This window comes from Numenius arquata, chromosome 2 (genome assembly GCF_964106895.1).
Source record: "Numenius arquata chromosome 2, bNumArq3.hap1.1, whole genome shotgun sequence".
Lineage (NCBI taxonomy): Eukaryota > Metazoa > Chordata > Aves > Charadriiformes > Scolopacidae > Numenius > Numenius arquata.
The window spans coordinates 49,845,131-49,864,842 of record NC_133577.1 but is presented as its reverse complement, the minus strand read 5'-3'; the positions used below and the strand labels follow the sequence as shown (position 1 = coordinate 49,864,842).

The 19,712-nt window shown below is 42.9% G+C and overlaps 1 protein-coding gene and 1 long non-coding RNA gene across 2 annotated transcripts in view; one reads left to right on the top strand and one right to left on the bottom strand.

Moving 5' to 3' along the window:
* Window positions 1–2,523, bottom strand: part of LOC141479832 (uncharacterized) — a 67,340-nt gene extending 64,817 nt beyond the window's left edge. Inside the window, exons 1-2 of the long non-coding RNA XR_012464056.1 lie at window positions 2,247–2,523; window positions 1,696–1,792 (exon numbers count right to left, since the gene is read on the bottom strand). This is a non-coding gene — a long non-coding RNA (uncharacterized lncRNA). The remainder of the gene's footprint in view (window positions 1–1,695; window positions 1,793–2,246) is intronic.
* Window positions 2,524–2,678: 155 nt separating this feature from the next.
* The window catches only part of FBXO11 (F-box protein 11), a 75,064-nt gene continuing 58,030 nt past the window's right edge, over window positions 2,679–19,712 (top strand). The window contains exon 1 of the mRNA XM_074169065.1: window positions 2,679–3,142. Within this exon, the coding sequence (XP_074025166.1) occupies window positions 3,034–3,142 (109 nt within the window). The 5' untranslated portion in view covers window positions 2,679–3,033. The remainder of the gene's footprint in view (window positions 3,143–19,712) is intronic.

Genomic DNA, 19,712 nt, shown 5'->3' with positions numbered 1-19,712 from the left:
CTCCACAGTGGTCAACACAATGACACCTCAATATTAATTTGGACTTTTAGTGTCATTTTCATCAGTGTTTTTCCTCTCAGAGACTATAAAGCAGCAATGGAGGCATGGGATGGCCAAGTATAACATTTCAAAGATTGGCTTACAAAACTAAAATTATGACGATTAAGTCCCACTTGTCACAATCAGACAGGACAGATTTAATTGTGTTATGAGAAGAGATAGAGTTCTAATCAAAACTTTTGATGAGTTCTCAGGCTTTCTAATGCCTGGTCTTCTAAAGCAAAGCTAAGAATATCAGACAAGAGCACCTTAACTATTTCTCCACTCCATGCCTCGTAGGCTACCAGTGAATGCTTACAGGCATCATTTTTTGCACCAGTAATTTATTTAGTAGCTTCATCAAGTTTGTCTTACTCAGCATATGAGGTTCTCATCATATCAACTCAGAACATTTTTCCACAGACTTCTGCATACCATTCTACAGATTACCCTCAATGCATTTTGGCTAAGTCAGTGAGACTACATCCTGGACCTTCTTTAATACATAGACTCACATTTTTCCCATTCACAGTAAGTTTTGGCAGACTCCCACCATCATGTTCCTAATACAGGTTACCACCTTAAGAATTACAAAAAGGTTTTTTTAGGCCAGGACATCTTTTGGTCTCAAACTAGTTCAAGACTTAAGAAAGTCTAAAGCCTGCTCTGATTTAAGTTCTTAAAAAAAAATTATTCTAATATGAGAAGCTTTAGATTCTTACATGCTTTAGGTGAAAGTCAGCTTGTCATCAATCTTGACCCTTGAACAGACTTTCAAAGATTTAGACAGAATACTAAAAGTTTGGAGTACACCAATATTGAGTAATTCCAGGTAACCTTGAGACACTAAGAATTCATTTGCTAGATCTTGGTAAAGAGAGCACAGCTAGAACAGTCGAACAAAAATGCAGCTGAACTATTAAAATACTGCATTTTAAAGATCATAGGTTTTTAATGATGTGAAAATTCTCAACCACGGCACAGTAAGTTCTGCACAATTCTCGGATATGGTCTTTTTTCCCATTCAAGAGTTAAAGCACAGTTTCTCACACCACTATCAGAAGAAAAACTATCTTTACAACATGTAATTGTGTAGCTCTACAGAATGTTTAGTAAACTAGTCTGGTAATTGTTATGACAGAAATGGGCCCCAAACAGAATGACACTTATTCTCTTTTTCTATTAGGTTTTTTTCACAAGAGCTTAACTTAATTATTTCTTTCCCTACTATGAAGGGAAGGTGGTAAGAATTACTTTTCTCAGGTATGGAAAACAAACCTCCACTGTTTCTCCAGTCATTCCTCAAGGCCACAAAATACTAAGTTTAATAAATGTTTCTTAACAGCTACTGCAAGATTTCTCATACATTTATTTCTGGTCTGATATGAACTTAGAAGTGCAATGTCACTGTCATTTACTCCAGAAGCACAAGTATAAATGTTTTTAAAGGTGTTTTTTTTTTAAAGCTGCCATTTCCTACAGTTACATTACACTTTCATTTGTCAGCTTTGAACAAGCTCCTGCCTAATGTGTTTTTAATTGCAACCATTTATTTACATTTTGTAACAGATAACAATTTTGCTTTTCAGGTGCAGACACAGGGCCTGGTTCTGCAGACTCCAAGTGCTTAGTTTAAATAGGACTACATAAACCCACCTTGGCAGCGTTAGAAGCAGACTCCTGAACAACCCTGCAAAGAGAAGATATCTTCCTTACTGCTTGGATTTTTGCCATCCATTTTATTAAGTGATTTCTGAAAAGGAAAAAATAAAAGCACAACTAACTTTAGAAACTTTTTCTTTCTGCTCTCAGGCCACCAGCTGAACGCCAACGTGACAAATATAATAAAGCAGAAGCCTCATACGCTGCCTGAACTACAAGCCCCAGAGAAAGAGCACATTATTGTATTAGCAAAAGGTAAAAAAACGCGAGTGCACACACTGACCAAGGCATACACACATTCCCCGAGTGAAAAAGTTTGTTAACAACCAGTCAGGAAGCCACCAACCGAAGTAAGAGGGCACCTCCAGCCCAAGCGGCACCGCGGCCGGGCCCACACCCAGAAGGGGTTACCAAGGCACACCGTACACACAACAAGGCCCTTTCGCCAGCCTCCCTCATCCCTCCCATGCCGCACACGGCCTCGGCGGAGAGCTGCGGGCGCCCGGGCCCCTCCACACCCCATCCTCCTGCTGCTGCGCTCCCACCTGGCTGCCCACAGGCTCCGCAGAGGTCCCGGCGGCACCCGGGCTGCCCTCACAGGCCCTACTCCCGGCAGCCAGCCCACCCTCAGCCACCTCCCTGGCCCATCGGCCTCAAGCGGATCCGGTAGACCGCGCGGCACGGCCCTACTAGGCCCAAGGCCCTCTCCTCACGCCACCACCGAGCCCCGCCATCGCCGCTGCCCAATTCCCCACGCGGCCCAGCGTCCCCCCCGCACCCGCCGCCCCGACCCTTATATCCTGCTCTGCCACCCCACCCCGCGCCGCGCCGCTCGCCCGCCCGCCCCGCGCCCCATAGAAGCGGCACGGCGATTGGCCGCCCCACCGCCGGCCGGTTGTGTGGGAGGCGGCGATTGGTGGAGGACGCGGCCGCCCGCCCGCCGCCTCCCCGCGAGTGTGTGTGTGTGTCTCGGGCAGTGTCAATGGCTCCTCCTGCCACGGAGCAGCGACGGGCTTGAGGCAGGCAGGACCGCGGGGCTCCTTTAAGAGAGGGATTTTCGGGGGGGGCCGGGGAGGGGGGCCGCGGCGCGAACGTCCCCCACAGCCAGCGCTCGGCAGAGCCAGCGGCCGGCGGCTCCTCTGCCTCTCCAGCGAGGCGGCAGCGGCGGCGGGACCCGCGCCTGGAGACCCCCCCCCCCCCGCCCGCCTCCTTCCCCGCTGCTGCGAGGCGGCCGCCCCGGGGCTCCCTCCTTCCCCCCCCTCCCCGACGAGGCACCGGTTGCCGGAGGATTCCCCCCCCTCCTCCCCTCCCGCCACCCACACGAGTCGGCAAATGAACTCGGTCCGAGCCGCCAACAGGAGACCCAGGCGAGTGTCCAGGCCGCGCCCGGTGCAGCAGCAGCAGGAGAGGAACAACGCCGCCGCCGCCGCCGGGGATCGGGGTAAGCCAGGCGCCGCCGCGCCGAGCCGGGGCCTGCGCGGGGGTTCGCCGGCGGCACTGGGCCCCGCCGCGCCCGGCCGGGCACCGGCAGGAAAAGCCCAGGCTGCTTCACCCTTGGCTCCCGCTCAGGCCGCGCTTTGTTTGGCTTGGGCTCTGCCCCGACTCGGGGCCGCTGGGCCCTGCCGCCGAGCGGGAGGGAGGGAGGGAGGGAGGGAGGCGGGGGCTCGGCCCCTTCCCCGGCCGTGCTCCCACGCCCGCCGGGGGGAGGGGGGGGGGGGGGGAACGACCCGATCGCCGCCGGCCCTTCGGGACGGAACGCAGCGAACGCCCCCCCCCCCGCCCCGTCCCCGGGGGCTGCGGGGAGGCGAGCCGCCCTTCGCTCGGGAGAGCCGGTGCCTCCTCGCGGGGAGCGGCGGGCTGGGCCCCCGGGCCGGTGGAGGGAAGCGGCGCCCGGGGTGTGGGGGGGACGACTGTGGGGAGGAAGGGGGGTGTCGGGCAACTTGGGCCGACGCCTTCCCCGCCGCCGTGAGGGAAATGGTGTCCGGGGGCGGCGGCCCGGGTCTCGGCGAGCCTCCGCGGCCCGCCGCGCCGCGCAATGTTTGCTGCGCAGTTGGGGCGGCTGGGCTTCGGTTACAGCGCCCGGCGGGGGGGCGCGGGCCGCGGCCCATCGGCCATTTATTTACCTCAGCCACACCGCCCCCCTTCTCCCCCCCTTCCCCTTCTCCCCCCTCCCCGCCGCGGCACCCGGCGGCCCAGAGCCGGGCCGGAACGGAACGGGGGGCTCCGTGCCCCCCTTCTCTCCCCCCCCCCCCCCCCCCCCGCGCCTCAGCTCTGCCCGGTGGGGCCGGGGCCTAGCGTAAAAAATGTTGACAATTTGGAGCTAATGGGGGAAAAAGCACCATTGTCTGAGGGGATGGGGAAGCGGCGAGGTGGGATTCCGCCCCTAATGGAGCCCAGAGCGGGGTCGTTGGTGCTGGGGTACCGGGGGGGTGGGGGGAGTTATGGGGGGGGGGGAAGTGGTGGCGAGGGGGTGGCGGTCTTTCAGCCCCGGCACTGTCGCCCCAAGGGTGGCTCCTGGGGCTGCGAGTGTGCTCCCTGTGTGCAGGGTTGGTTTTCTTTTTTTTTTTTTTTCTTTCTTTTTTTTTTTTGAAGGCGAGATGGGGGTGGGATTGGAGGAGACATTTTGCATGTCTTATCTGGTGGATTGGATTTTAATTTTTTATGCATTGGCTGTCACAACTGTGGCATGATAAAGGAGGCTGATCTGTGGTGCAGTTTTAGATGTACAAATGTCTTTTTGAAATAATAAAAAAAAAAAGCCCTCATTGTCATCTGAATGTCTTTTGTTTGAGTATCCAGGATATCACATCGGGAACAAGGTATTTTAACTACGGAGATGCATCGCGATAAATATTTTAGTGCCTTTTATGCAATCAAAGCATTTTAAGCAAATGAAGTAAAGAAAATTTAATCTGAGGAAGTATTTTTAATTCTCCATTCCTCCCCCCTCCCTCCCCTTCCTTCCCCCGCCCCCCCTCGCACACATTGGTCAGAGCAAAGAATGTTACCCAGACCAGATTGCTGTGTATATAACCAGAGGATGTGATGTCTTATGCCCAATTATGGGTCTTGTGTAAACCTTCCAAAATCTTCAGTAATTATATAATTAAAATGACTTCTCTGGTATACTGACATTTAAAAACAAAAAAACAAACAAAAAAAAAAACAACGAAAAGAACTTCCTTCTCTCAATGACGTGCACTGAGGATTTTCATCATCAGTGTTCCATATCCAGAATATAGGATTTTTTCAAGCTCAGTTTACTTTTAAACAGATGAAAATACAACTTCTAAAAGGCATCCGGAAAGGTGTGCTTATGGATTATGTGCTGTGATTATTCAGTTTTACATTGGACCGCCTGTCTCAAGCGGTTCATATGTTAATAATTTGCTAAAGATACAGGCAGAAACTTTTTCTGTTAAAATATGAGGCTGCAATTTATTTCTATTTCTCTGTTACTTTGACGTTTTGTGGAACTCTACATTCATCTTTTTTTTTTTTTTTTTTTTTTTACATTCTTCATTGCTGTTTACCACTCAGTGGGGATAAAATTGTAAGAAAATCAGTTTGCTGAAATTACTGATCCATATGGATCACTTCCAGCCTTTTCCTTGCGTTTTTGAAGGTCAGTTGCACTAGGTCTGACTTGCCCAAAAGTGTATCAACAGTGTTACGGTCTTCTGTTATTAGTGCTATATCTACATTTGGGGTGTCTCCAGTGCAGTTCCTTTTCCTATCTCAGAACTTGCAAGGTCTGATCCGCTGTCTGTGGAAGCTAATGGCATTTTTACCTGTGACTTTGATGGCTTTGTGCAGGGCTGTTATTGTAAAGGGTGAGGAATAATGCCACTAAATTATAAGCCAATGTACTAAGGTTAGATTACACCGCACAAGTCAGTGGTGACTTTTTTCCCCTTTATTCCCCAGCAATGTAGGTCATCTTAAAAAAGGCTGTACAAGAGAAGCAGTGTAAGTTATTAGGAAAGGGTTTCTGTTAAACTCAGATTCATAACGTTAGTGCAGCTGTGATTAAACGAAAATCATTTGTTGTTATTATTAGTGTTTCCTCCTTCATATTACAGCACAGTACTTATAAGTGCAAATATCATGGAACAGAGTTCATAATGTAGCACATAGTTAATCTTTGGAACTTCTTGTTTCGTATCATTATAGTAGATTGCTTAGTAAAATGTATACTAGGTCTTGAGCCTTATTTACTATTTAATGCTGCATAAGTAGACAGTGTTTTAGCAACTGTGTAACAGCTGTTAGATTTTCACCACTGGGTAAAAATCAAGTTATGACTCCTGCTATTAATAAATAGATCACTTGGAAAAAAATGGTTTTTCTAAAAATCCTCCATCAAAGGTTCCTTGTAAGGGTTTAAAAATCATACAAAGCTGTGTTTTATACTCTGAAGCGGTTCTTATTTTAATGTGTTTTCTATATGTAGTATGAATAGATCTAATGAAAGCATAATCATGCTATCTATTTTATACATTGATAAACAGTGATTGCGTACCTGTACGCTGATTAGTGGGGAAGGGGGATCATAAATGATGGTGGATAAGAAATTTTTCTCCCCCAAACTCACTATGTTGTACAGCCAAGATAAGATGTCGTAAGGATATACTTCCCAAGATGTTTTGCCTTATGTTCTGCCGTTCACACCTCCCTCCATCAAAATTAGCCACGCTGGCTACACTGTGCTGCTTCTGTTTTACCTTCTCCCTCCTGATCTCTCCCCAGTCACCAGTGGGGTTGCCAGTGGTTTATTCTGTGGTTTTGGAATTCTGCATGAAGGATACAGAATAGACCGGTCCTTTCATTTTCTTTAGGACAATGGTCTACCCAAAAGGAAATCTGCTCTGGGTTATGTCTGTGTTTAAATATTCCTGTATTTGCTTATAGTGCTGTATTTTTTTCCTTGAGGGTATAGGTTTGGCTACAGTTTTAGGAAGAAGACAAGGTTAGACACTTACTTAAAAAAAAAAAAATCTTGTCCAGAATGCAGCTAAAACTGTCAATCTCAGATCTATCACATGATTATTTTTTTTTTTTCTGTTCTTCTCAAAATAACGACGACATTAGTGCACATGTGCTTCTTTATTACACCAGCACATTTCTGGATATGGTACTAATGAGGTTCTGAGCTTTACGTCCAGTATTTAGTGCTTTTAGGATTGGATCCTGCATCCTGTTAAGTACCCAACGTGTAGCACCATGGCAGCTGCGGCTGCCACAATCCTGCGCGTCCCTTTTACGTGGTAGCGGTGTCCATGTGACAAGGCAATGAGCTGGCTCCGGAGCTGCCTGCGCCAAATGCTAACTGCTCTTTTTTTTTTTCTTTTTTTTTTTTTTTTCTCCCCAGGTTGATTTTTGGCACAAGTGCCGGTACAAGGGAAGGGATAACACTGAATGCCTGTGGGTGTGGTGGGACCGTGGCAGCTCTGGTTTAGATTGGGTTAAGCTACGTCAATACTTCTGGAGTTGGGGCATATTTAATGTATACAGCCTGTAAACCTACCTTGCAAGTTTGCTACCCTTCCTCCCCCCAATCTACTTTCCAAAGAAAATAAGACTTATACACCCGTACAGTCTGTCTGTCACTCTCCAACTTTTGAACTTGTTAGCTCGTTTCAACCAGATTTGACAAAGGGGTGTGAAGTTCTTAAGTTTTGTGGGAATTAATTGGCTGGGCAGAGGAAGAAGACAATGAGGGAAAGACATTTATAACTTACCCTCTCTCTCTCTCCCTATGCCAAGAAGCAGCAACCAGCTGGCCTGTCAGCACACAAGGTAATTGAATTAGTCATTTCTCTGTATAAGGGACATGAGGGTTTGAAGTACTGGGAAAAAGAGTAAGTTAGGCTGGATAAGACACAAACATGTAGAAACTAAGCTCCAGCAGATTTCTTGCTCACAAAGATTGAATTTTGTAATGCTGAGATAAATATCTCAGGAAAGTTAAGGAGTCCTTATTTGGCCCTATTTCAAGTGCATGTGTGTAAGCATGTGTGTGGAGTTTTTTGTTGTCTGTTGTTTTTATTTAATATATGCACCAAAAGGCTTATTGGTGTGTGCTGGGCTATAACAGTAAATGAATTAAATGACTCTTATTCTGAAGCAAATGCCCAGACTTGCATCAAAATAACTAAATGGGTTTCAGTTTTTGTAGGATCATCCCTTATGGCAAGAAGTCAAGAAGTCAGGCATCAGTTGCTCCAGGTGGAAAGAAATCTAATTCAGGCTTTTCCATGTTCCTTAAAAGAGAATCCTAGGCTGGGAAAAGATATATTTACATATGGATATGTAATCCTTGTTTCTGCAGTGAAAAGTTTCCAAAGTCTACCTTAAAGAAAAAGGGCTAGAATCTATAAACTTGGTACTTCAAGTACAACTTCTGTTTTCCAAAGCCTGATTCTGCATCACGAGTACAAAGGAGTGTCCGGGTTCCTCTGTTGTCCTTCATATAGGACAAGCACCTAAATTTATGCCAAAGCTTTCCCTCTGATTTGGAGAGATCAAAATCAAGTGTATTTATTCTTGGTGTAAACAGTAATATTCATTGCCCATAATTTTGGTATATTTTGGTCATTCATAATTTATTGACATCTGTTATAGTTTCCCAGAAATACCAAATGTTTTTTTAATTTGGTTGATGTGTTACAAAAACTTTGAGGCTAGTGGTTTAAGTAAAGAGGTGATGAAGTCTCCTACATCAGCCTATTTTGATGTGTTTCTGCTTTGGGGGAAGGTTATCCTCTGTGCCCCCCTCCTGCTCTGGTGCTTCCTGGGAGAATCACAGTGATGGAGAAGACTAAAGCTGTCCAATGCGTGTCAGGCTTATACTGCAGGTGTGCAGGGCATTAAGCAAAATAGACATTGTGGGCACTGGGTGTGGAGGATTTAATGTATACGCATCGAATTGGAGCACTGTGACTGCTTTGTCAGCCCAGCAGCTGCGAGGACAACTCCTTTGGGCCACCCTCCTGTCTGGGTGACTCCTGTAAAGGGAGTGAGACCCACGTTACCCCACACCTGGTGGGGTAACGTGGGTCACCTGTGGCACTGCTTAAACTGCCTCTTCCAGGTTGTGGCTGTGAACTGTTTGGTTTGCTAGGAAGGGGAGGTAGTGTGCTGCTCTGAGATTTCTAAATTGTGCTGGTTAAATATATTGAGCCTTATATATTTTAATAGATGGTGTAGGAAAAGTAAATCAGAACTCTGCAGTGTGTGGACAATAAAAGAAGAGAGGAAAATGTGACTGAGCTAACAGGAATTGAGAAAATGAAAGGTTTGTTTGGTTGACTGTGTTGTTACCTAATCCTCTCATGTTTTCTGGTTGTTAAGTACTTCTGTTTGTTTCTTGCTTAGGTGATGTTTCTCTGCTCAGCACTTGAGTAGTAGGGGGAGCATACTTGGTGATTTTTGTTTATTGTTTGTGGTACTAAACTGTAGTATCTGTAGCCTAGGATTTTAGTCCAAGTCCTTCAATTCTTGATGAAATGAGCAGGGGGTGGAAGCAAACTAAAATGTACAGTGAAGTTACAGAACATCTATCAAAATTCTGCTTTTATAATATACTGCTACTTTTAAAAAAAGACAAATTCTTATTAAGAGGGAGAGTAATGTCTAGATGTAGATTCTAAAGTAAAGACTACTTCACTCTAGAGGATTCTCCTATCATTTAAATTGTACTTCCTATTAGAAAGTTCAGTGAACTTTTTTGAGGTGATTAAAATCTCCGAATCTGGAATACTTCTTAGAAGATAACTTGCATAGTGGTTATTGTGGTTCTTCTCTGTAACGAACTTTTACTGGTTATACTGCTGCCTGTTCTTAAAATGTTCATCGCTATTAGAAGCTGGGGAGGCCACAGGCAAGCAACAGATGAGCGCTTGTAAAACCTACAGGTTTTTTCAGTAGGCTTTTAGGAGCTTTTTTTTTTTATACTCTCTTCTGAGATGCTTCCTTTAGTTGTATCTTGACAAGATAACTAATTTTAGAGCCTGGTTGCTAGAGGAAGGGATCACCTCGTTATCCCTGCTCCCAGCCCCGTGTTCTTACACCCTGCATTGCCTCAGCACTTGGAGCTCCCTGAACCAGATCACCACGGAAACTGAGCCTCCAAACCACTCTGGTTATCTGCTGGTTTAGCTCTTTGAACTAGCAAACTGCAGAGTTTGGTGAGTGTGTGAGAGAAGCAGTGATGGGGTGGGCAGTTGGGAGCAGGAGGAAGGCAGGGGGACTGCTCCTCGTCCTCAGTGCTGTCCCTTGGGTCATTTTAGCCGTGGTGCCTGGGCACGGTCCTGTCTGTTTGAGAGGATCTATTGGAACACTTCTGAGGCGCTGTTCTGTGATACGTACAATGAAACCTTCTGTTTGTTGTAATGGAAACCTACAGTTTCCACTCCATTGCCAGGTTCGTCAGGTCCCTCCTGGTGTCCTAAATGTGGGGGGAGTTCAGGCGCTGCTTTGTTCTAGGAGCTCCAACTGCTGCGTAGTTGTTTTCTGCCTAGAAATGTTGTTGCTGAGGCTCCTCGGTTTGTTTCTGATAAGCACCTATATTTTCCTGAATCTGCTTAGTTTATTCAGCAAAAATGTATAGAAATATCATTCCAATGCATACCGGATATTACTGGTATTCCGATATCAAAATAATAGTTGTGTTTACCTTCTTGCGCAACTGGTTCTGTGTTCCAAAAAACTGATTCAGCTCTATCGCTCTACTGTGTGAGTGCCCGTCTACTGTTGATAGAGTATGTGTTCTATAGAGTTTTTCCTGAGTTTTTCTGGAAGCTTGTTAGGTGTTATGGATTGGGCTTATTTGTTCGATGGTGGTTTCTGCAATTAGTAGTGAAAACGGATTTAATAAATGAACTAAACCTCTTACCAGGCATTGCTCTCGGGCTGGGAAAATACTGGGGGTGACCAGTAGGAGTGGAATGATAAGACAAGGGCTAATGACTTTAAACTAAAAGAGGGGAGATTTAGATCAGGTATCAGGAAGAAGTTCTTTCCTGTGAGGGTGGTGAGGCACTGGAACAGGTTGCCCAGAGAAGCTGTGGCTGCCCCATCCCTGGAGGTGTTCAAGGCCAGGCTGGATGGGGCCTTGAGCAACCTGGTCTGGTGGGAGGTGTCCCTGCCCATGGCAGGGGTTTGGAACTCCATGATCTTGAAGGTCCCTTCCAACCCAAACCATTCTATGATTCTATAAGGGTTATTCCAGCTATAGTCCTCCCTCTGTTCTAGAGAAGTCTTTGGTTCCTAGCTCCCAAACACAGCCTAGAGAAACAAGCATTCCTGGGAATGAGGTTGGGAAGCAAAAGCTTGGGTTTTGTCCTACTGTGAATTGCCTTTACAAGGCAAAATTAACAACTGTACTTGGAATCATTACACTTGTTTTAAATAACCACCATCCAGACCAGCAGAAGAGCTGAATTTGCAGTCTCATGGTCATCGTGCTGTGTGCATGCTTTTATACCGAAGGACTGGTTAGCATGAATAGGTCGTGTTACAGTAACTATTTCCTTTTGGTAATCCCAGTTTGTAGTGTTTGGAAACAGCCTGTTTGCCTTAAGGGCTCCGATTTGTGGCTTCTCTTTTGTTGCTTGTTTGCAGCTTGTACATCTAGAAGCAAAGTTTTGAGGGTTTGGTCTCTCGCTTTCTGAATAGGGAGTGAGTTACAGCTCTGCAGCCAGTCTAGATTTCAAGCTATCTTTGTATTTGGACAGGTTATTGTAGGATGACAGGTTACCATATGTCAGCTGATCTGTGGTATCTGATTCACAGTAATTGTTCCTGTGTATGCTCTTAGCCTGTGGCAAATGGAAGGTAATTTGAGTTAGCTTGACCCTCTTTCATTATGCTCTTTCAAGGCACTCCCTTTTCCACGTGGATTGTTAGACTTGCTGGAGTGCCTTGGCTAAAACAATAATGCAGTTTCTGTCCCCAAGCTAGTTTGGGTGTATCTATAAAACACTAAGGTGAGGACTTTGCCACAGTTTCCTGTATTGTTGCTGTTTTGAGACAATACCTTGCTGAAGAAGTGAATACCACAAAGATGCCACCCTGAAAATCAGTCAGATGTTATAATTACTAGGTGCGTTTTTCTTTAGCAAAATTTATGAAAGCCTTATCAGTGCATTTTAAAACACTACAAATAAGTAATTTATTTCACAGTATCTTGGTACGCTACTTTCTAGTTTTTAAAGAAGGAGGTTTTACTCTGAGATCTTTCAGAAGATGTTTGGCAATGGAAATCATTCTAATGCTGCAGTAATGCTTTTGGATGTTGTCATTCGAAGCCCACTGAAATCCCAGCTCGCTGAAAGATTCCCATTGACCACAAATGGCACTTGAATTTGATCTGAAATGACATGAAAGGTAAAACAATTGATTTTCTTTTTAGTGCTTAGTTCTTATTTGAAAGTTGATTTTTGCAACGGTAAATACATAGCTATCCAGTCTGGTTCATCAATAACTATTAAACATCTAAAATATTACTTAAATGCTTATGGAAAAATACTTTCCAGTAGTCAGATGCAGCCACTCTGTCTTGGTGCCTTACTGAATTTCTAAGGCTCCCAAAAAGAAACTCGGAACTGTCTCTTGAATCTATCTCATTTCCCCTTCTCCCACAGATGAGTCTGGTTAGTTAATTACTGCATGACTGATCCTATGTGCCTATGACAAATAAATAAAGCTTCCTCCCTGTTTTTCGTTCTTATTTGGCCAATGAGGGTTTTTTAGGATGTATTGGGTAAAATTTACGGTTCCCGAGCTTCTCGTACTTGGGAAAGTGAGTGGAAAAGTGTGATTATTTTTTTCTTTTTATTTTTTTTTCTTTGCTTGGAATTCAGTCATCTTAAAACATAGACCTTGGTGCAGACTTGCTCTAGTCCTCTGAGAAATAAATAGTTGTGCAAGTTTTTCAACGTACCTTTAGAGAAGACTTTATGGTGCAGAATCATAGGAAAACTTCAGATTTTAATCCTTTTTCTAAGAGCTGAGGACAAAATGGATGTATGGGGTTTTTTTTGGTTTTTTTTTTTTTTTTTGGCTAAATAAGCCTTTCCTGACTGTTGGGAAAGCAAGAGACCAGAAAGATGACCCAAATGCTGTTGGGTCATCAACTTAAATTGTATGTAGTAGATGTTCAAATTAGTGTTTGCTGTTTCCTTAAGTTGTTGCTGTCTTGAAGGAGGAAGGACAACAACTTTATTTAGATGGTTGTTATATTAGTCTTTGGCAAGATGTGACACTTCATGTTTCTTTGAAGATGGTGAGACCTGTGACCACTTTTTTTGGCAGAAAGATTCTGCCCCTTCATTTTCTTCAATGCTCATTGAAGATGGGTTATTCAAAATAAACCAAAGTTTACCCTGGAATTTCACTTGCTCTGTTTTGACCTATATTGACTGCAACTGCCTAAGTCAAGATCATGGATCAGACCAGGGGATAACTGAGCTCCATCCTTTATGACCTTGGAAGTTGCAAGACTCAAGGTCTAGAGTGGTTTCAGTCTATGAAAATGAGTAGTAGGTTTTCCATCACAGAAGAACCATTTTATTCAGATGTGTGTGGAGCTTACTTTCTGGCTCCATTCTCAACTCTCTGCAAAGCTATATAGTAATTGAGCCTCTAAGGCACATGCCTGAGATCATTGTTGAGGGAGCCTTCTTCAACACCAGTTGTGCAGTCGCAGTTGTTTGGCTGGCTAAGCATCGGTGGGAAGGCAGGAGATAAAAGCTTTTGGCTACTGTTGCTGTCTGGATGATTAGAAGAAGAATAGGTGTGATTGTGATAATGAGTAGTATCTGAATGACTTCAGGTGGCCTTTGATAATGAGTTTAGACCCCCTCATATCCTGCCCTGTTTCTTGGCATCAGCTGCTCATTGATCAGCAGCTTGTGATCAATAATCTGCTGATAAAGTTGATCACTATTTATGCTTACCATTGTCAAATTTTACCTGAATTTAAAAGGTTTAAGTAGCTGAAAAAGGCATACCTTTTCAGTATGTAGGGTCATAGTAGAGTAGAGTCAGCGGGTGTCTAATGGAGCTCTGTTCTGAAGATAAAATTGTCACAGTATATGTTGGTGTGATGTGATGCTGGATTTCCCATTTTGTCTAACACTTGAACGTCTGATCTTGTTAACGTTAAAAGTGTTATTAGGAAATAATGTTTTCTAACAGTTCTGTCGCATCTGGACCTATTTTTTAAAAGCCAGAGAAGAAAAGAAGGTGAAATTACTCTGATTCTTAGTTATAGACAGCCTTAATATGTGATTTTAAAAGAAAATATATTGATCATGATAATGTTGAAATAAGCACTTCAGCTTTAGGGGCTTCTTGCTTTAGTATAGCTATTAGCTGTAGTTTTCATAATTGGCCTGGATATTAAAAGTGAGTATAAAGGAAGTCTGAACTTATTTGTAAAAATGTGGATAATGTGGTAAAAAGAAGAATGGAAAATTAATTTTAAACAATATTTTATTTGACATTTTCAGTATTGGTATTGTGGTAGTCTGGTTTAAGATCAGTTTTCACATACAATGAATGATTTTTCAGCCTATGTCGTTATGGGTAACTTCTTAAAGAAGCTGAAAATTTGAGTGTGCGCTCTCTTGTGGGTTGCTCTTATGCTGGCTAATACAGTGGAAGTTAAAAATAGGTTGTGTATGGAAAAAATCATGATTTTTAACTTCTCTATTTGAAAGGCCTACCAAGCCATACCTGCCATCCACTGATGCTGTAAGAGTGGATTTGTTACCATGTTCTTGGGTAAATTCCCACAGACTGACTGCATAGCTAATTTCATTTATTTCAGTCACCTTAATGACTGAGATCACAAAGGCCATTGCTGACAATGTGTTGGTTTTTTTTTTTTGGTTGTGTGTGTAAGATTTAAAAATTTCATACAATTGTATGAAATCAAGAACAGGATCAGAAACACTGAGTGTGCTGAAATCTTACTGAGTTGGGCGCAGTGATTTTCAGAGTAAATATACTAAATATTCTTTGGGTGCCACCCAAGTGTTTCTTCCTTAGCCGCAAGGCTGGACCTCCAGCGTTTCTCTGGACCTCTTGGCAAACAGAGTCTGTTGAAGTAGTACCATAATGGCCGGGGAAGGCAGGAATTTTCAACTGTTTCTGTCACTTGAGTGGTGGAAGTAATTACCACTTTCATAATGAGCAAGTTTTAAATAGTAAGAAAAACCAAAGAAGTGGTCTGTTTTAGTGTCTTGGTGATGTTTTGATGCAGATGTAGTCACTAAAATTATGTGTGTATACTGTGTGTTAAACATTCACTATGATTTTTCTTAATATTTGTTTGTAGGGTCCTGTTTGCAGAAAGTTTATATTTTTCAGTAATATAAATACTGTATTTGGATTATGGTGTCTGGGGGAACTGCTTGAGTCTGGTTAATTTTTCTTTTGTAAGATTGCTGGGACATATGTTTTGTCTTTCTCCAAAGTTCTTTAGTACTGCAGAAGTGGCCAAATATCGTGCAGGAAATGAATTTTAATTCCTCCAGTTTGTGAAATCAAAATATGGTTTGAGAAAGGGGCAAAGAGGGATAGATCAGAATAGCAAGACTTGAACTTGGTACCCACAGGTCCTGTTTGTCTTGGTTTTGTAGATCAGATTAAAAAAAAATAACCTGCTCCTTTTTTATGAATACAGATAAGGGATTAGTTTCCTCCCAAGGCATGCCTCTTCCTCCCCCCCCATCAGCTATTCTTCACATATATAGAGACAAAATTCTTAAATATCTGTTTCTCCAAACCTAGCTAGCAAAGTCTCCCCACCTAGATAAAATTTCGGTTAGTGAGTCTCTGTAAAAGACTTAATGATCTTAGGGTTTTAAATTAATTAAGAAATTTCTCTTTTTAGTGAATTATTTTCTTTTAGACTCATATGTATGTGTGCATATTTAACTTTTTTTCTGTAAAGTGAGAGGAGTAATTCAGTGGTTCTTTGTTTCTTCTTTCAGTATTTCTAGTAACAGTAACGCAGTGGGTGGGGTGAGGCTTAGGAGCAGTTTCTAGTCTAGAAGTTTCCTGACTTACTGATCTCTTCACAGAAATCCTTATTTTTGTATGTACTAAGAATTTACTTGGGGAAAGAGGTGTTCAAGCATTCAGTGATGTAAAAAGATACTAATCAGTGCACTCAACTTTAATCCTTCCCTTCTGCCTGTAGGTCTTGTGTTGGGGCAGTAAATGTGGGTATATGTCTCATCCCATGGTTTGTTACAGCGATTTTAGTGATGGCCTAGAATAATTCCAGATACTGGCAAAGAAAGAATCCCCTTTGTTTTACGAATTTGGCTATTTGTCTTGCAGTACTCTTGTGTCTTGGAGGCTTTCAGTGGAGTCTGTAGCTGTTCTCCCAGCACACCTGGGATGTAGCAAAGTACCGTTGTTCTGACTTCGGCGGTGGTAAATGAAAGCGTAAAGAAATGACGTAACTTGCCCAAAGTCACCAGGGAAGTCTGTAGGCAAGGTTTCACTGTTGGTTTAAGCAGTGTAATTGCAGATGGCCACCAAAAGGGATTTTCTCAGTGGTGATTTGCTTCTTCCTTCCTTTGTTGGCTTCAGTGACTGCACCTCTGCAATCACTGGCCATTGCGTGAGGGAGCTGGTGGAAAAAGACCTGTATTCTCCTTTCTGGCAGTATTATACTCTTAAGTTGCTTTAACTTTATCACGGAAACCCATCTGTAGCAAAGCACAGAGTTGAACATGATGCTCTTGGGTTCCTGTGGTTGGTAGCCTAGTTTTGAACTATATGGTCTCTCTTGGTACAATCCCCGTCTTCTTTCTGGCCTTACTTTAGTGCTCAGCTTGTCCCAGGGTAAAAACTGGCTGGTTGAACTGGGAGTTTTTCCTCTCTGTTGTCATTTGTCCGGTGTTCCCGGCTGATCCCTATTCAAGGCAAAGATCATCGAACGGCTCAAAATATGGTTGCGGTGGCGCTTTAATCTTTCAGGGCAGCCTATTAAGGTAAATGGGAATTGCAATTGGCTGGCTTAATTATGCTGGGCTGAAAACTGGAGCCACTCTTGAATTGCCACGTGAGCTGTATGGCCATCTGTCATTGGGGCAACAACTTATTCTAAGGGGCAGCTGGCAGGGTTAAGGCTTGCTTCAGCTGGCAGACTTTTTTTCTTTTTCTTTTTTTTAAATAATTTGCCACTGTGTGTCAGTCAGAGCCCTTATTTGTGGATAAGGAAGAGAGTAGGGGTTGCCTTAATTATTTGTGCAATTAAAAAAAAATCACGAGGAACGATGGGTATTTCTATGAGAATAAACTACGTTGATATAACTTGCATTCTATGTCCTTACAGGTTATTTCTTGCAGTTTTGTTATATGACAATAATGTGACAGTTGGGAAGCCATAGGTGTGCCTGTGGGTGCACTGAACCATACATACGGCACAAGAAAATTATACATTTTTTTTCTAAAATGTGGTGTTATATTGTGAAAGCACAAATACCGAAGGAAATACTTTGAGAGGCAACTCATAGAAAGCATCATGTGGAAGACTCAAACATTTAGATTTTGCACTAGTTCTTTAGAAGCTTTATCTTACAGGCTCTTGAGTAAGGACGTGGGAACTCTTAATGGTATTGGATCATACGGATACATTGCTGTGAGCTGGGGGGGGGGAACCCCGCTAGTAAGATCTTTTTATCTGAGGAAGACTATGTGGGCTTATGGAAGGTAATTGTTGGGAAAAAAAGTAGTTGAAGAAAACATTGCAGTTGGCAGTCAAACAATATATGGCTTTTAATTTGAAATGCTTTGAATATTTTTATTGGAAGAGGGGGTACTGTTCCCTCCCCTTTTGTTTGTTTTTGTTTGGTTGGCTTTTTTGGTTTTGTTGTGTGGGTTTTTTTTTGTTTTGTGTTGTTTTTCTTTCCAGATCAGGAATGAGTTGATAGTTTACTGGTTTCGGGAGGTCTCAGGGAGCCCAGGATAGCATTTTACATTGGCTCTTGCATAAGGTGATCTGCTATTACTTGTTCATCCCACACAGCCGGATGATATGCTGGGAGTAGAGGGTAGGAAACAGTGTAACTTTAATAATGGTTCTTAGTCCTCAATCATAATCTCAAATGGTGCAGGTGATATTCTGCTCTAATTTAAAACTAGCTGCTGGTTTTAAGCTCTAAAAGGACCTTTATAAAGATGATAGGTGCATGTGTGCTCTGTCTACTTCTCCCCGCTTTTCTAGCACATCCAGTAGACCAAAGGCAATTAAAGGGAATACGTGTAACATGAATTTATTGCAATTGTGCTGGTAAGAGTTGTTAGTTTGGGCTCAGAATCTCTCCGTGTTGCTTGTGCCTTTCCAGTGTTTAGAAATAATTGGTAGGACTCCCAGGCTGGGAAGGTTGGAGTCTTAGGAACATGCAGTAGGACATGTCTGAAGCATCTCTTCACTGATACCTGCAGTTCAGAGAACAGTCGAATTCAAGTTTTCGTTTGGGCTCTCCTGCTAAATTATGTCATTTGCTAGGTGAAAGCAAAAGTAGATTTTTGATGGGAAACTTTTTTTTTTTCTTTCAGATGTGGTGGAAACATCTGTCTTTAATAATTGCTTCAGATTTCCAGGAAATTATATTTAGTCCTCTGTACTTTTCAATCTGAAAAATATAGTTGATCTTTAAAAAAAAAAAGTTATAATGACTTGGAATAAAAAGTTACAATTGTAAGAACCAGAAAGGGCACTGACAAACTATTGTACTCATTTATACTGGCAAAACGAAGTTCAGTGGCACTTTAAAAATTACTTCCAGTGTAATTATTTCTGATAAAGGATTTGCCTGATGGTGTCTGTATTTTGAGATGTTCAAGTCCATGACTTAGTTGCCTTGATTTTGATCTTTACACTGGCACTATGCTTCCTAATAGATACGTTAGAGACAGCTTTATGTTGGCAACCATGATGTCTTGTGTGAGGCTCTCCCGTTGCAGGGGGGAGAGGCTTGTAGAGGCCTGATACTAATTTTTTTTTTTTAAATGGTTTTTAACTTGTGTTTTACTACACATGGATCTCCTGTCTCCAGTGTCATTTGTGGTGATGAGTGTGGAGAATGTGGTGGTGGTATGACTTTTTCCTCCCCTTCTTTTTATCTTGTCTCTTCTTCGTTGGGAATCCAGAAGTCTTCTGGATTTTACAGTGAGGATCTAGTTCACAGTAAGGTTTGACTTTATAGAAGATGAAAATTCATTTTTAACTGCTCTTTACTCAAGATGTCTGCAGCTCTATATTTGCCCACCAAACCAGATCTTTCTTAGCAGTTGTGTCACTGGCAGTTTTGTGCTGTGTTTGGTTCTAGAACCTTTGTATGATTTTCTTCCATTCCCAACACTGTCATAGCTGAAGGCTTGCAAATCTTCAGCCAACCTTTCATTAAAGGAAAGCTCTTTTCCCATTTGTTTTCTAAAGAACACAAAAATATTTTTAAAGGGCTTTTCTCTCTTGCCTAAAAGTCTAAGCTGAAGTAGCCAAACTGGATTTTGGTTTTGAAATGCACATGACTTCTTTTATTTCACTTCTTAAGTTTGAGGGCACTAGCTCTCAACTGTGAAACGTGATTAACAAATTTTTCAAAACCTGTTACGTTATCTCACAGCTCTTCACTTTGTTTGCAGGAACGCTGACATTTTCTGACTAATAGATGGCACCACGTATAGCATAAATGGTTCTTACCCTTGGAATATAGAAGAGTTTGCTGCAATGAAAGACGGTTTTAGTCTTTTACCTAAGTGCTACTCTGAAAGTCTTGTTAGCATAATAGTGTTTTGTGTATGCTTAATTATATGTATTCAACAGTTTGCTGCCTGGCAGTAAATCTAGTCTGAGCACTAAATATGACTTTTACTCTCCTAGTCTAGGTTGTTGTAAATGTTTAATTTTTTTTCATTCTGATAACTGCATTTGACTAGTGCACTTGATCCAGAAAGTATCTAATATGTTATTGCTATACACT